The sequence below is a fragment of the Crinia signifera genome, chromosome 8 (assembly GCF_055691185.1).
Source record: "Crinia signifera chromosome 8, ASM5569118v1, whole genome shotgun sequence".
In the NCBI taxonomy this organism is placed as follows: domain Eukaryota; kingdom Metazoa; phylum Chordata; class Amphibia; order Anura; family Myobatrachidae; genus Crinia; species Crinia signifera.
In genome coordinates, this window is record NC_139224.1 from 79,044,595 (window position 1) to 79,060,891 (window position 16,297).

The 16,297-nt window shown below is 44.7% G+C and overlaps 1 protein-coding gene across 3 annotated transcripts in view; it reads right to left on the minus strand.

Moving 5' to 3' along the window:
* SCYL3 (SCY1 like pseudokinase 3) overlaps window positions 1–16,297 on the minus strand; it is a 164,764-nt gene that overhangs the window by 124,513 nt on the left and 23,954 nt on the right. For all 3 annotated transcript variants that reach the window (XM_083156701.1, XM_083156703.1, XM_083156702.1), the window contains exons 2-3: window positions 9,772–9,957; window positions 3,164–3,277 (exon numbers count right to left, since the gene is read on the minus strand). In XM_083156701.1, the coding sequence (XP_083012827.1) occupies window positions 3,164–3,277; window positions 9,772–9,957 (300 nt within the window). The remainder of the gene's footprint in view (window positions 1–3,163; window positions 3,278–9,771; window positions 9,958–16,297) is intronic.

The following is a 16,297-nucleotide window of genomic DNA, read 5'->3' on the forward strand; positions in this document are numbered from 1 at the left end:
TGTCAGCGAGGCGGGGTGTAGTCTACAGTCACACGCCCGGCACCGGGCGCTGAACAGCAGCTCCAGGGACTGCAGCATCATAAGCATCAGCCCCACGGTCTGTTATCCTGTACAGAGACAGCAGAGCGGTGCACAAATCTCCCGGATGCTGCTGTATCAGAGTCCATGAAGCAACTATTTCAAAGTCAAGGTGGCTTGCGAGCCAATCAGGAGCTACCACTGCAGCTCCGTGCTCCAGTTTTGAAAAAGGCGTGCTGCAGACCTGCACTGATACAGAGGCAGCCGGGTGAGCAGTGCAATGCTGACATAAAGGTCTGGGAGGGTAGCTAGCAGGTGAGAAGTTTACCAATTAGAATAAACCTACAGATGTGTCCTCATACATCTAACCTGCATCTTGCAACATGAGAAGTCTGCAGGGAGTGAGCAGAAAAAGGTAGGTACTTATGTAATATCTGGGCTCCCGTTTTTCTTATGAGACCGCGTCCCCTCGCCACGCTTCGGGCACGGTGGCTCGCTGCGCTCGCCACACTATATAAAATCAACTCCATGCGTAGTTGGAAAGTAGGGGTATGAAAAAATGGTGTGCATTTAACATGGGAGCCCAGATAATACATAAGTACCAAAAGGTATCCTAGTCGCAACGTGAAGTGACTAGGACACTCCAGGAGACTACAAATTAATTTTATATACAGTATGTACACTTGTATATTGTGTGACAGTCTATATACAGAGTACTTTGTATAGTGTTCATTCTAGCACCCTCCATCTTTAAAAACCCATGCAGTTCCTCTTTCATGCCTGGGGTGTCGCTGTCTGCTGTGGAGTTTCTAGCACAGGTCTGGTTTGCATACCAGCACTGATATACAGACCACACTATGCTAGAAGCACTACAGCAGACAGTGACACCCCAGGCAGGGAAGAGGAACTGCATGGGTTTTCAAAAATGGCGGGTGCTAGAATGAACACTACTGTATACAGATTCAGAGACTCAGTCAAACAGATAGATCATATAAACCAGCAAACCATCTCCTGTTATGTCCTAGTCACATAATTTTGAGATTAAATCAGATATTCTTTTTTTTTTTTTTTTTTTTAAAGCTGTCGAACGCTAGCAGATACTTGGCATCTGGTATACCAAGAGGGCACTCTTAGGTATGACTGCAGCAATGGCTTATGAGGACACATCTGTATTTCCACAATATCCATTGTATTGCTATTTGCTACTGGAGCTTACGGGAGGATAGGCTATTAAATGACTGCATTTCTTATTAATGGATCACTGATCACTTCGCCATCTCTTTAACTTCCTCCTCTCTCTAGAGTATTACTCACCTCCCAGTCTCCCTGTTTCTCAGCTACTATATGTCCCCAATGACCTCCCAAGATGCTCATCTGTCCCTCACACCCACCATCTCCAGGTCACAACTCAGACCCCCTCACAACCAACTGTTGGGGGTAATGCGGTATATTCAATTGTAGTCGAAATTGCCGAAGGATTGTAAAGACGGCAGTTTCCGACTTGAATAGATCAGAAGCAATTCAGACCTCTTCAATAAGGTGTGATTTCTCCAACAGGTCGTAATGCTCCGACCTGTCGGAAACCACTTGGATTGGCAGAATAGTCGCGGATCCCCGTGCTTTTGTCAGAAACACAGCCAAATCAGCCAGGTTTTAGCCCCATTTCTGACAAGTCGGATTGAGGCAGGGAGGACAGCGCCAGCGCCATCCTCCTGCCGCCTCCCCAGTTGTTCAGCCGGTCCCGCCCCAGCAGCTCACTCGGCGAAGAGGGGCGCATACCCGCCCCCTCAGTTGCTCACCCTGCGTTGATCCTATTTCTCTGCCCAAATTTTGGAACTTATGAATATACAGATTCAGAGACTAATGCTTCGTGATTCAGGGTTACTTTCTATTCGATTTGGACTATATAGTCCAAACTGAATAGAAAGTGACCCTGAATCGCACCGCATTTGATCCAGATCTGATCCCCATGCGCGGCCCCATAAAATTGAAAGCAAAAATAGTTCTGATCGAAAGGAGGGTCAGCATGGCACAGCTCCCCCCTGATTCAATATTGGAGGCTGCCCCATCGCACCATGTGTACACACCTTGAGGTGCAAACAGTTACACAAGTGTCTCTAATCAAATTTGTCATCAGTCTCCTTGTGTGTCCAAGTCGGGTCCTAGTCATGTTGTAACCAAGGTGCATTTAAAAAAAAAAAGTCACCTAACACTAGTGATCTCTCATAGAACTGTGTGCTGTTAGGGGCTGCTTGGCGCAACTGCAGTAATGATGTAGGATAAATCTGTATTTAAGTTAAAAAAAATGTTTTTTAAATGTTTTGCTTTTTGTTCACATGATCAAATAAAGGGTGGCAATTATGACATTCATGCAGTTAAGTAAGCCATAAAGTCTCAAGAGAGACACCAGCAAAAGTAATCTTGAGAGAGGGTAGGTCAATAACAAGTCCCCCTGCGGGATCCCTTACAAAGTGTGTAAACAAAGAGGAGCAAATGCACAAACAGTAATAATGTAGTGAACGTAAATGATATACAGGATAACATTCCTTCGATTGTCATAGTTCTACAGGCACCAATGCTTGGAGGAGATAATGTTTAAGTTTTAAGGAAAATAAGAGGAGGGGTGGGTGATGCATTTTCATAACAGATGGCAATCTTCAATTCTGCTCATCAGGAATAGGAGTGTGCTCTTATAAAAGTGCTAAAACAACTCAAATTAAAGAAAGAAGAAAGAAACATACTGTATATATGTGATTTAATGCCATCTGTGTTTTCTTCCTCAGCCTCACATAACCGTACAGATTTTCCATAGGAAAACACTAGGCCAGTATGTAGGATGATTGTTGCTACCTGGCCGCATACATTTGTGATTAGTTGTTAAATTTGCCAACAGCTCCTGTACAACTGTCACATACAAAAAACACACTGAAGACTGGCAGAGTAATGAATGCACTGAAAGTAAATATAATATTCAGTACCTAAGCAAGCAAGCAGTGTACAACACATTCAGTTAATTAAACTGCTATTCTGTAGATAACTGTAAATACTACTTTTGACAGAGGTTCTCTTCAAAAGAGTACAGTCAGCTTTAGTACAAGTGTTTTTTATTTGAAATCCACTAATTGGTTTGTATTAAGTAACACACCTCGGGAACCACCTCTGTCAGCTTGCAGACCATTTCCATTCCACCCAGCTTCCAGTGTCCATCTTCACTTACAAACACGGATGACAGGCAGACATTGTTATGGGAAACCTTTCCCTGCATACAAAATAAAAAAATGAGCAACACATGAGCATAAGGCACAGAACCCAAATCGCAAAATAAAAGAACCATCTCTCTCCAATACATATGGTATGGATATAGAAAGGTATGGTGTGGTTGAATTAAATCCAGGCCAGGTTTTAAGTGAAGTCCGGTTTAAAGGCCCCAATCCACTTGTGAGACATGGGCACTTTTCATGCAATTCAGACAAATTGCTATGATGATTTTATTAATACATTATATCTATAATAGACATTTTAAAAAACACATACATTACACATATAAAAATAAAATAAAATTGAATTGGTTAGGTGCTGCAGGCGTTTTATTTTTGAGCAAATGACCAGGTGAGTATAGAATAGTCTAGGACTCCATCAGAGTTATGATGTAAGAATATTGCATATTACCATCCTTTTGTATCACCTGGAATTGATGACTGATCCAGGGAAGGAGACACCAGATGTCCTTTGCCCTATTGTTTCAAAGGCTCAAGTCTCCCTATTTGGCGAGTATTCTCCTTTATACTGGGTTAGGAATATGGCGTGTATCCCAAATGGAAAGTCCAGATTTTTATGGAGTGGTGGTTCGTCGTTGGGAGAATGGACTGGTCACTTGTGAAGATGGATGGGAGTCCAGACACAAAGAATAACAGGCTCAATGCATTTCCCCGGCTTATCTGTGGCCGGCTTCTTCAGGACTCCCATCCACCTTCACAAGTGACCAGTCCATTCTCCCGACGACGAACCACCACTCCATAAAAATCTGGACTTTCCATTTGGGATACACGCCATATTCCTAACCCAGTATAAAGGAGAATACTTGCCAAATAGGGAGACTTGAGCCTTTGAAACAATAGGGCAAAGGACATCTGGTGACACCTTCCCTGGATCAGTCATCAATTCCAGGTGATACAAAAGGATGGTAATATGCAATATTCTTACATCATAACTCTGATGGAGTCCTAGACTATTATATACCTGCAGCACCTAACCAATTCAATTACATTTTTATATGTGTAATGTATGTGTTTTTTAAAATGTCTATGATAGATATAACGTGTTAATAAATTCATACTTTTTATTAGAACCGTAGAGTATGTCTTATTGAAGCAGCTAGCGCTGGCACATCCTTTCATATTTCTACATATTCTTTTGGGCCTGACAACCCAGTGCCGGCTGCTATGGATAGCGCACCACTCAAACTCCTTCAAACTGCTATGATGGATTGCATGAAAAGTGTCACATCGCATGTCCATTTCCTGTGAATCCGCATCACAGTCGCAGATCAGATCGGCTGAAATGAATATTTATCGCAATGCACACAGTGCATTTGTACAATTGCAGTGCATTTGTACACATGCAATATGATCGCATGCGATTGCTTGGAAGAAGTCATTGACTGGTACCTTGGCCACTCCCAAACACACGTAAAAAATGCAGGTAAAAATGTTCTTTCATATTTATCGCATCATATGGATCACAATTATGATAGATAGCATGTCATAAATATGATGTAAATAAAACAAAACAACACTTCAGTAGCAAATCACAATTGCAGGATTCCTGGGAAGCTGCTGTCCAGATTGCAGGAAAAAAGGATCCAACTAATTGCCAAGAGAGATCTCACAAGTTGATGGGGCCTTAATAAATCAAGCCTAATTGCAGACACTTGTCAGTTTGTTTTAAATTGTGTTCAGAGACAAGAGACAGGGCCCCTGATGCTGTACAAGCTGGCGAGGTGAAAAATCAGAAATTGGTTAATAGGGGTCCTGGAACTGGTCTCTGAAGGAATTTACACAGAGCCGGCCCTAGGCATAGGCAAACTAGGCAAATGCCTAGGGCGTTTGGAATGCCTAGGGGCACCAGCAGCTTCTGATGATTAAAATGATATGCAGCATGCCTATATTCTGTGTGTGAGTGAGGCTGTATATGCATATGAAATAGTGTATTCATGGAAATCACTGTAACATAGCATTCCATATGCAAATACAGCTACAGTCGCACACAGAATATAGGCATGCCGCATATCATTTTAATCATCGGAAGCTCCTTATGTGTCCTGGTCTCATAACAATGCTAATAAGATGAATTTTCTGCAAAAAATGCACCCAACATTAGCAGAACTGGCCAGGAGCTGCATGGCCTATTGAGGCAAGATGTATGAGGAAATATCTGTATCCAAGCAGAGGCAGAGGTCACAGTGTTAGCGGCTGTGCAAGTGCTGTCTGCGGGTGGGTTGGTTGTGCAATACTGTTTGGCATATGTGTAAGGGGCATTATGTGTGTCATGTATAAATGCAATAATAATGTGCAACATATGTGTAACAGGCATTATGTGTGTCATGTGTATAAGGGCATTAATAATGTGCAACATATGTGTAAGGGGCATTATATTTGTCATAATGTGAATAAAGGTTGGCATAATGTGTAAGGGGCATTATGTTTATAAGGACATTAATAATGTGTGTCATGTGTAAGGGGCGTTACTGTGTGGTATTATCAGGGGTGCCGAGAGAAAGGGGTAGGGGGTACAAATTACCCAGGCCAGAGTCTGAAGGAAGGGCCCAGCGGGGGCCCGGGCCCCCTCCTCTTAAGTGACAGCAGCAGCTGCAGCTCTTCTGCTCTGCCCAGCACACATTGCTTTGTGCTGGGTTGCAGTGTGGCCATGGAGGTGCTTAAAATACAATATTTTCTCAGGATTTTTTCTAAGGGTATAATGTGAATATTGTGAGGAGTAATGTATATAAGGTAAAGTGGTACTACTGTGAATAAGGGACACCATCGCATGATATCATGTGAATAAAGTTGCACTACTGTGTGGCATAATTTGAATTGGGGGTACTATTGTGTGGCCATGCCCCTTCCCAGCAAGAACACACCCCTGTGTGTGCACTGTTTCTATTTCAAATATTGCGGGTAGATGCACCAAAATGATGACTGCTATGATGAGGGCTGATGGCGCTGGGAAATGGGAGCAGGGTCAGAGGCAGAACTAGTGTCGGTTCTACGGGGCACCAGCAAAAATCTTGCCTAGGGCATCATTTAGGCTAGGGCCGGCTCTGAATTTACAAGCGGTTTGTAATACCCCTTTCACATCGCAAACCCAGGTCCTACCAAGCTCAGATATACCCCTTTTCCACTAGCAGAAATAACCCGGTAATCTCCACGGGGACACGCATCTACCCGGGTTTTTCTGCTAGTGGAAATGCTCCCTGTCAAATAACCCGGTTTGGATTCCCCGGCAATCCTACCCAGGTAATGATCAGGGTAGCACCTGGTTTGCACCTGGGTTCAGGGTTAGTGGAAATGCTCCCAACCCGGTATATTTGAAAAACAGAGCTGATTGGAGGTTATGGGGCATGGTTATATGCATTTTGTACATGTGTATGTGCACTTTTTACATGTCTAGGTACACAAATGGCTCAGGTATACTGCACACAACAGTTTTTACAATAGTGTGTGAAGACACTTTTGAAAAGGTTTCATATTGAATATTTGGGACTAAAATAAAAGCACAAGCTTTTTAAAATAAATATTTTTAGTCTCTTTTTTTAATCAGAAAATGTTTTCTTTAATGGTGGCCCTTTGGGGTAATGGTGGCCCTGTTTTGTGACATCTCCCTTGGTAAAGCCCTTTAAAAAGGCCTTTTCTTAGGAAAAAACTGGCCTTACCCGGGTTAAGTGTAAACAGGGCTGATCCCGTAATTTACCGGGTAGCACTGCAGTGGAAATGTGTCTTAAACCCAGGTCCAACCCGGTATCGATCTGGGTACAAATTACCGGGTCTGTCCCAGGTTGCTAGTGGAAAAGGGGTAATACTTAGAGAATTCTAGACTCGGGTTATTACTGGGTAATTCCCAGGTTGGTGCATTTTGGTGTCTTTAAACCTGGTTTCATCCATGTCAAACAGTGTTGATGTCATTTTAAAATGAACTTATTTGGCTCATGTTTTTTATGTTAAACCTTAAACAAAAGGAGGGGCTGGGGAATGCTCTGAGCAGTGCAGCAATCATTTTAATTATATTCCTATAGGTCAGGGGTGCTCAAACTATTTTGCTCTGGGACCTCGTCAGACAATAAAAATTATTACAGGACCCCAGCAAGTTACTACTGAATGGGCGCCACATATGTGGTCAGTGAAGTCAAGTGACCGCTATTTTGACAGGGAGGCAGTGAGTAATGGGGGGAATGGAAAAGGAAAGCAGTGGGTGTTTACTTAAATGAGTTATACCTTGTCCTCCCTCCACAGACATATTTGCCAGTGGTCAGTAACAGAGCCGTGACCCCATGCTGAGGTGTTCCGGACCCACTTTTGGGTCAGGACCCACAGTCTGATAACCGTTGCTATAGGTAATGACATCTTTAACTGTGCCACTTATCTGCTTGGTGATTTCTTCCTCACCCCTGATCTGCAGCAACTCCATCACCTCTTCATCGCCCCAATTAGCCATTGCTAAAGAAAATAGCTATACTGTGCTAATCATGTGCTCTATGAATACAGTGGGCTCTGTACAGGAAATACACATGTGCAGTGCTGAGGCTGTTGACATGGAAGCAGAAATGGTCAATCAACATCCTCTCTCTCAGACTAGAGTCGAATATCCCTTCTTTTAACCTGGGATCAAATATCAGGTTGGTCCACCCAGGTTATTGATTAGTGGAGCTTTCACACAGCACACCAGTATTTTGGTGATATGAACGGGGTAAAAAATAATTTCGGTGACCTTTGCAATTTCCTGTAACTTGCTTGGGAACCGCTGTGAAAACTGTGGAGAAATAAATCCTTTTTATTTGGAATTTCACCCGATGTATGATTATAGAGCAGGAGACATATCACATGGGACAAACATACTTGACAATTCTGCATAGCAAACAGATAAATATTTTTGGGCCAACGGTAAACACACACAATATCAATAAAATTATCTGGGCAATCTGTCAATATGAGGTGGATTGCCCAGATGATTGCATAATTTATGCCCAGTATAAGATTCTTGTTGATTGGGTTCTTCCCCCTCCAAGTTCCTATCTGTGCATACTTTTCATGCCAGCCACCACACCGAGCATGATATAAACAAGGAGTTTTTAAGTCACACATTACCAGGTGTTATGTTTAACTAGGCCTGTCATGCAGACTAAAGTGAGTGTTGATTTATTACTACATTAACATTTACCAATGATTTTATTCGATATGACTTTTTAGTATACTCGAGTCTGACTGGATTCCTCACTCATTTGTGATTAGATAAATGTGAATATCAGATGAAAAAAATACAAACAAATAATAATTTAGAACTTGTAAAACCAATACAACTCCAAAGTTGGTCTAGTCCAGTGATTCACAAACTTAAGGTCCCCATACACGGTCCGTTTATCATTGTCCGTTTATCATTGTGCATGCAATGCGATGCGATGCGATGAAAAGCATGTACAAAAAGTATGTGCAGCACATACTTTTTGTACTGTACGATGAGATGCCGCAGGAGCGCGCATCTCAAAGTACAAAATGGACCCGCCGCGAACGGTCCGTGTATGGGGACCTTTAGCCTTAGGATTTTTGCAGGGGTGCCTCATGTTGGTGGTCTAGGACCAATGGAAATTAATTACGGTCAATGTAATTTGGCAAAACCAGTGAAAGTGGTTGACAATCATAATATATGTGGACAAGCAAGCAAATCTTGTCCCTAACTAAATAATTAAACCGAAAGATGAAATATTTAAATTATATATCATTTTCTCAGTAAGAAACTTTGGTACTTATGTAGTAACTGGGCTGCCGATTTTGAAATCGGGTCCATCGCATCGCATCGCACCCGATCAAATCGCATGCGATGCGATGCGATGCGATGCGATGCGATGGACCCGATTTTTCCATAGGATTCAATGTTAAAATGGACTGAGTCCATTTTAACATGGAATTCAATGGGAAAAAGGGGTCCTTTTCATACCCCTACTATCCAAGTGGGCATGGAGTTGGATATAAACCTGTGGCGAGCGTAGCGAGCCACCGAGCCCGAAGCGTGGCGAGCGTAGCGAGCCCCGCGAGGGGACACAGAATACCGTCCCCTCGCGGGGCTCACTTCGCTCGCCACGCTTCGGGCTCGGTGGCTCGCTACGCTCGCCACAGGTTTATATCCAACTCCATGCCCACTTGGATAGTAGGGGTATGAAAAGGACCCCTTTTTCCCATTGAATTTCATGTTAAAATGGACTCAGTCCATTTTAACATTGAATCCTATGGAAAAATCGGGTCATCGCATCGCATCGCATCGCATCGTATGCGATGCGATGCGATATCGCATCGCATCTGATTGTATGCCTTAACTTAAGGCATACAATCAAAAAATCGGCAGCCCAGATACTACATAAGTACCGAAACTTTTGTCCTATGGGTGCTGTGGATAAATTTCTTATATAATAGGGCACCTAGATTCGAAAAAGTTATAAATGTAAACTTATACCCATAAATATTGTAGAAGTAAAAAGATAATTACCCGGTCATGTAGAAATACCAGAGCTTGTAGTATATCATATATCCCAGCACAGATTTCATCAGCTGATAGCTTCTGAAGAAGCATTTCTAAGGGCTGTACCCGCTCCGTGATGAGGTAGATACCATCCTCCTCCACAGTACACGACAAAAATCTTAGAAGACATGGATGCCGTAATGTTTTCAAATGCTTAACAATAAAAAAAGATAAAGATTGATTAGGTCAGTGATACACAAATGCATATACTTTGGGGATCACATCACATGGCCCTCTGATTTTCAAAAGGACCACACACAACTAGCTTTTAATACATCTGCCGTAAAGTGACAAAAGTGGTGATAAAAGCATTGATAAATTGGAAGGTGATAAAGCACTAGCGAATCAGCTGTGTTTGAAAAATGACAGGAGTTGATTGGCTGGTGCGTTATCACCTTCCACTCTTTATCACTAGACCAGGCTTAATACATCTGTCCCACTAATCTTTATATCAGTTAGAAATCATAGCAATGAGTTTAATAATGAAAGATAAACAAATCCATAACATATCAGCAGGGAGCAGGTATGTTAAAAAGCCGAAGGAAATAGAACAATTTTTTTTTTTTAGAAGTGAGACTGCAAGCGAGTATCCATCAATATATAAAACCTATTACTATATTACACAAATGAAAATAAGCCAGTGGTTCCCAAACTGTGTGCCTAGGCCGCTGGAATGCCATAAGACTCTTCCAGGGGTGCCTCGAGTTGATGGTCCAGGACACAAGTGCAGTGTGAATACCCCTTTCACACTGCACTTGTTGAACAGTATATTGCCTTTTTGGTACTTGTTACCTAGAACGGTGCCCATCGCGGGCATCGCATGCCATTATAATGGCATGCGATGCAACCGATGTGATGCCCGCGATTTCACATAGAAATGAATGGTAAAAGGTAAATCGCTTCGGTCGAATCGCATGCGGTCCAAAAAACGCATGCGATGCGACTGACGCGATTACCGCAATTTACATAGGGAACAATGTTAAATGGCTCAATTGACCCAATTTCACATAGGGAACATGGTTAAATGGCCCACAGACCCCAAATAGCCACCCTGAAGTGTGAAATGGCCCCCCCCAATTGTTAACGCCACCCCACGATCAACGTAAACCTGAAGCGTGGCGAGCGCAGCGAGCCCGCGAGGGGGCGGCGGTACGCGTCCTCCGACCTTTTCATACCCCCACTATCCACGTCGGCGTGGAGTTGCGCAGCGAGGGGACGCGGATACCTGTGAAGATACCTGAAGATACGCGGATACCTGTGAAGCCCGCGAGGGGACGTGTATACATGTGAAGGTATCCGCGTCCGCTCGCCACGCTTCGGGCTCGGTGGCTCGCCACACTTTCTATTCTCAACTCCACGCCGACGTGGATAGTGGGGGTATGAAAAGGTCGGAGGACGCGTACCGCCGCCGCTCGCCACGCTTCGGGTTGACGTTAACAATTGGGGGGCCATTTCACACTTCAGGGTGGCTATTTGGGGTCTGTGGGCCATTTATTTGGGGTCTGTGGGCCATTGTTCCCTATGTGAAATCGGGTCAATTGGGCCATTTAACATTGTTCCCTATGTAAAATCGCGGTAATCGCGTCGGTCGCATCGCATGTGATTTTTTTGGCCGCATGCGATGCGACCGACGCGATTTTTTTCCTTGCGATGCCTAGGATCAAAACAGTTCTAGGTAACAAGTACCGCCTTTTTTTTCCCCCTTTCAAAACGTTTAAGGCTGCAGTGGGAAAGTGCCAGAGGTGATTTACCGGTTAAAGATAACCGGTATTTCAACATGTTTAAAAATGCAGTGAGAATGGCTCTGAAATTGTATTTAAGATCCTACACTAGTCTTCCCCCTCCCCTGGTACCTGTCCTGGCCCCCCCTGGTACCTTGCAGCTGGTACCCCCCCCCCCCCCGTACCTTGCATATGGTACCCCCCGCCCCAGGTACCCCCGCAACACCCCCCCTCCCCTGGTAACGATCCATCCAGGCAGCATGGTAGGTAGTAGAGGCAGCGGGCACTCCAGGGCTCCTAGTCAGTGTTCCCTCTAAGCTGTTTGTGTGCGCGCGCACACAAATCGCTGAGCGTGCGCACAGACATTACAACAGAGCGCACAAAGCAGCAGTGGTCCGTTTTTGCAGTTGTGGACTCAATTAATGTGTGTTTCACCCATTAACTACATTGTGTGCTGTGTTTTAAATGTTTAAATGTTTAATATAATTTTGAAGTAAAGTTAACACAAATGCTGAATGTCATTTTCCAGTTATATATAAGTGACGCACACAATTTATTATTTTCTTCCAAAGTTGCACTGCCAAAATCTTTTGCCGCACACAGCCTTTGTAAAATTAGAGGGAACATTGCTCCTAGTCGGCAGGTCCCAGACTGATGCATGAAAGCATCATGCAGGAGGAGGCTGCAGCTGGTGCACAGACAGTGGGGGCACTGGGGATCCGGGCAGGTCCGTGCTTAGGAGGAGGAAGCGGAGGAAGGTCCATTAGGAGATTGTCATTTCATCGGCGGGGTTCCCTGCCGCGAATGGGAAATAGCCGAGCCGTTCATTTATTTATTTATTTATTTATTTATTTGCAGTTTCTTATATAGCGCAGCAGATTCCGTTGCGCTTTACAATAGTAGACAGTGATACAACAAACTGGGTAACAGACAGACTTGGAGGTAGGAGGGCCCTGCTGCAAGCTTACAATCTATTAGGTATATAGGCGGGAAACACAAGGACAGGCATCAGTAATAGCATAGCAGTCCCAACAAGTTACAAGTCCAGAAGGGAAGCTATATAATACATAAGTGCCTCAGAGGATTATGCGTGTAGAACTTAAATATGATAGGCTTGCCTGAAGAGGTGAGTTTTCAGGGAACGCTTGAAAGTTTGGAGGCTAGCGGAGAGTCTAATTGTGCATGGAAGGGCATTCCATAGGATGGGAGCAGCCCGATGAAAGTCCTGTAATAGTGAATGGGAGCTAGTGATCCGCTCAGATGAGAGACGCAAATCTTGTGCAGAGCGGAGTGGTCGAGATGGGAGATATTGTGTGATAAGTGCAGAGATATATGCTGGTGCAGTATGGTTAATAGCTTTATATGCAAGTAGAAGTGTTTTATATTGAATACGGTAATATACAGGCAACCAATGGAGGGACTGGCAGAGCGGATCAGCAGACGATGAGCGTCTTGCAAGGAAGATCAGCCTAGCAGCACCATTTAAAATGGATTGCAGTGGTGAGAGTCTGTTCTTGGGAAGTCCAGTTAGGAGACTATTGCAATAATCAATGCGGGATATAATGAGTGCATGGATAAGAGATTTAGTAGTGTCTTGTGTGAGATACGGTCGTATTTTGGATATGTTTTTTAGATGCATGTAACATGATTTAGAGACAGATTGAATGTGGGGAACAAAGGACAGGTCAGAGTCGAGGGTGACCCCTAAGCAACGAGCTTGTGGGGTAGGGTAGATTATCGAGTTGTCAACAGTGATGGAGATATCAGGATGGTAACTGTTCTTAGTTGGCGGGAATATAAGTAATTCAGTTTTGGAAATATTGAGTTTAAGTTGGCGAGAAGACATCCAAGATGAGATGGCAGAGAGACATTCAGAGACTCGGCCCAAAACCACTGGTGACAACTCTGGGGTTGATAGATAGATTTGAGTATCATCCGCATATAAGTGATACTGAAATCCGAAGGAGCTGATTAGTTTGCCAAGCGAGGAGGTATAGATTGAGAAAAGCAGAGGACCTAAGACTGAGCCTTGCGGAACTCCGACTGACAGAGGTAGTGAAGAGGAAGTAGAGTCAGAGAAGCGAACAGTGAAAGAGCGATCAGATAGGTAAGATGTGAACCAGGAAAGGGCTGTATCATTAAGACCTAGGGAGTGTAGTGTTTGTAAAAGGAGAGTGTGATCCACAGTGTCAAATGCAGCAGAAAGATCTAGAAGAATAAGCAGTGAATAATGGCCTTTAGACTTAGCTGTTACCTGATCATTCACCACTTTAGTCAGTGCTGTCTCAGTGGAGTGTTGAGAGCGAAAGCCTGACTGAAGAGGGTCTAATAGGGTGTTGGAGTTAAGAAAGTTTGTTAGGCGAGAGTAGACCAGTCTCTCGAGTAGCTTGGAGAGGCATGGGAGCTGAGAGATAGGACGATAGTTAGAGAGAGAGTTAGGGTCAGAATTGTGTTTTTTCAGAATGGGAGTAATCACTGCATGTTTGAGCAGAGACGGAAAAGTACCAGTAGCAAGAGAGAGATTGCAGATTTTAGTTAAGGTTGGAATAAGCACAGGAGATAGATTTTTAATGACTTGTGCAGGTATAGGATCAAGAGGAGAGGTAGTAGAGTAGGAGGATAAGAAGAGTGCGGATACTTCCTTTCCATTTGTGGGCTCAAACGAAGAGAAAGTGCAAGAGGGTTCAGGTGTGGCAGAAAGAGGGTTAGAGATTGTGGAGCATACCATTTCATCTCGGATGTTATCAATCTTGTCCTTAAAGTAGGAGGCAAGTTCTTGTGCACTGATGGTAGCCGGTGGGGGAGGAGGGGGAGGGTACAGAAGAGACTTAAATGTGTTAAAAAGTCGCTTAGGGTTGGTGGCATGAGAAGAGATGAGAGATTGGTAGTATGTTTGTTTGGCCGTGTCCAAAGCCTTGCAGTAGGAGTGGTAGCTAGTCTTATATGTGAGGAAATCAGTAATATTACGAGATTTACGCCATTGGCGTTCAACTTTACGTGACTGATTTCGTAGTTGTCTTGTTGTGTTGGAGTGCCACGGTTGGCATCTAAGCCTACGTGGGGTATAATGGGTAGCTGGAGCCACTTCATCAAGGGCTGTTTCAAGAGTCTGGTAGAGGTGGGAAACAGCAGAGTCAGGAGAGGTAAATGTAGAAATTAGTGAGAGCTGTTGTTGCAGGGAGGTGGAAAGTTGTGGAAAATTAATAGCATTAGTATTTCTGCGGGTTAGAGTAGGCTTGCATGATTTCTGTGTTAGTGAGCTTGAGGTAATGGAGGAGAGTGAGAGAGTAATGAGATTGTGATCCGAGAGAGGGAAGGGAGTGTTAGTAAAATCAGAGACTGAGCACAGCCTGGTGAAAACGAGGTCAAGGCAGTGGCCTTCCTCATGAGTAGCGGCGTCGGACCACTGGGAGAGGCCAAGAGAGGAGGTTAGAGAGAGGAGTTTGGAGGCATGCAGAGATGGTGGACTGTCAATAGCAATGTTGAAGTCACCCAGGATGATAGTGGAGATGTCAGAGGATAAGAAATGGGGGAGCCAGGCAGAGAAATCTTCCAGAAATTTAGATTTGGGAAGCCCAGGTGGGCGATAGATAGCAGCAACACGCAGAGAGAAAGGGGAAAAAACCCTAATGGAGTGTACTTCAAATGATGTAAATGTGAGTGAAGGAACTGGTGGGAGAACTGAGTATGTGAAGTCTTGTGACAGTAATATACCTACCCCACCTCCTTTACAGTTACCAGGCCTGGGGGTGTAAGTGAAGTGGAAACCACCATGTGACAGTGCTGCAGGCGAGGCCGTGTCTGATTGTGTGAGCCAGGTTTCTGTAACTGCCAGCAGGTTGAATTTGTGAGAGATAAAGAGGTCATGGATGGATGTTAATTTATTGCAAACAGAGCGTGCATTCAATAGGGCACATGTAAGTTGTTTGGTGTGTGGTGGGAGGCATGTGATATTTATGAGGTTAGCTGAATTTCTAGGCTTAGAAGCCATTAAATCTGGGTGGGTTAGGTGGTTGGGGCCTGGGTTTGGTGATATGTCACCAGCTAATAAGATTAGAAATGAGAGATAGAGATAGGTGGATGTTTGCAGTTTTTTGTATTGGTGATGGGAAGTGGATGTGAAAGTACAAGTAGAGAAGTAATTAAAGAGCTCATGAGTGTTTAGAAGAGGGGAGTGAATAATACCCCTTTTACACCGCCGAAAAATCCGGGTCAGCGGCGGGTCAGACCCGGATCCGCGGCGGTGTAAATGGGGGGTATCCGTTTCCATTTACACGGGTCCTCTACCCAGGTCCTGACCTGGGTAGAACACGGATAGGACCCGTGTAAATGTCGGTGTAAATGGTCCCGCTGCGGGTGCAGGCACCCGCAGCGGGTCCACAGCGTGCAGCGCTGGGGAAGATGTTCCCAGCTGCTGCGGGAGGAGGGGGGTCACTGCGGCTGCTGAGGAGAGGGGGGTACCTGTCAGCCTGTGCTGGGGGTACGGGGGTGCTAGGGGTGCTGGGGGTACCTGTCCTGCCTGCGGTCGGATCTCAGCGGAGAAGATGATGTGCGCCGCTGCTGTATCACCCCCCCCCCCGCATCCGGCAGCCGGTCCCTGCGGCGTATGGAGTGTCAGTATCGGCGGTCCCTCCAGCGCATAGGAACTAGTACTAGTTCCCATGCGCCAGAGGGACCCCCGCCACTGACACTCCATACGCCGCACGCCGCAGGGACCGTCTGCCGGGGAGGGGGGGGGGTTGGTACAGCAACGGCGCACATCATCTTCTCCG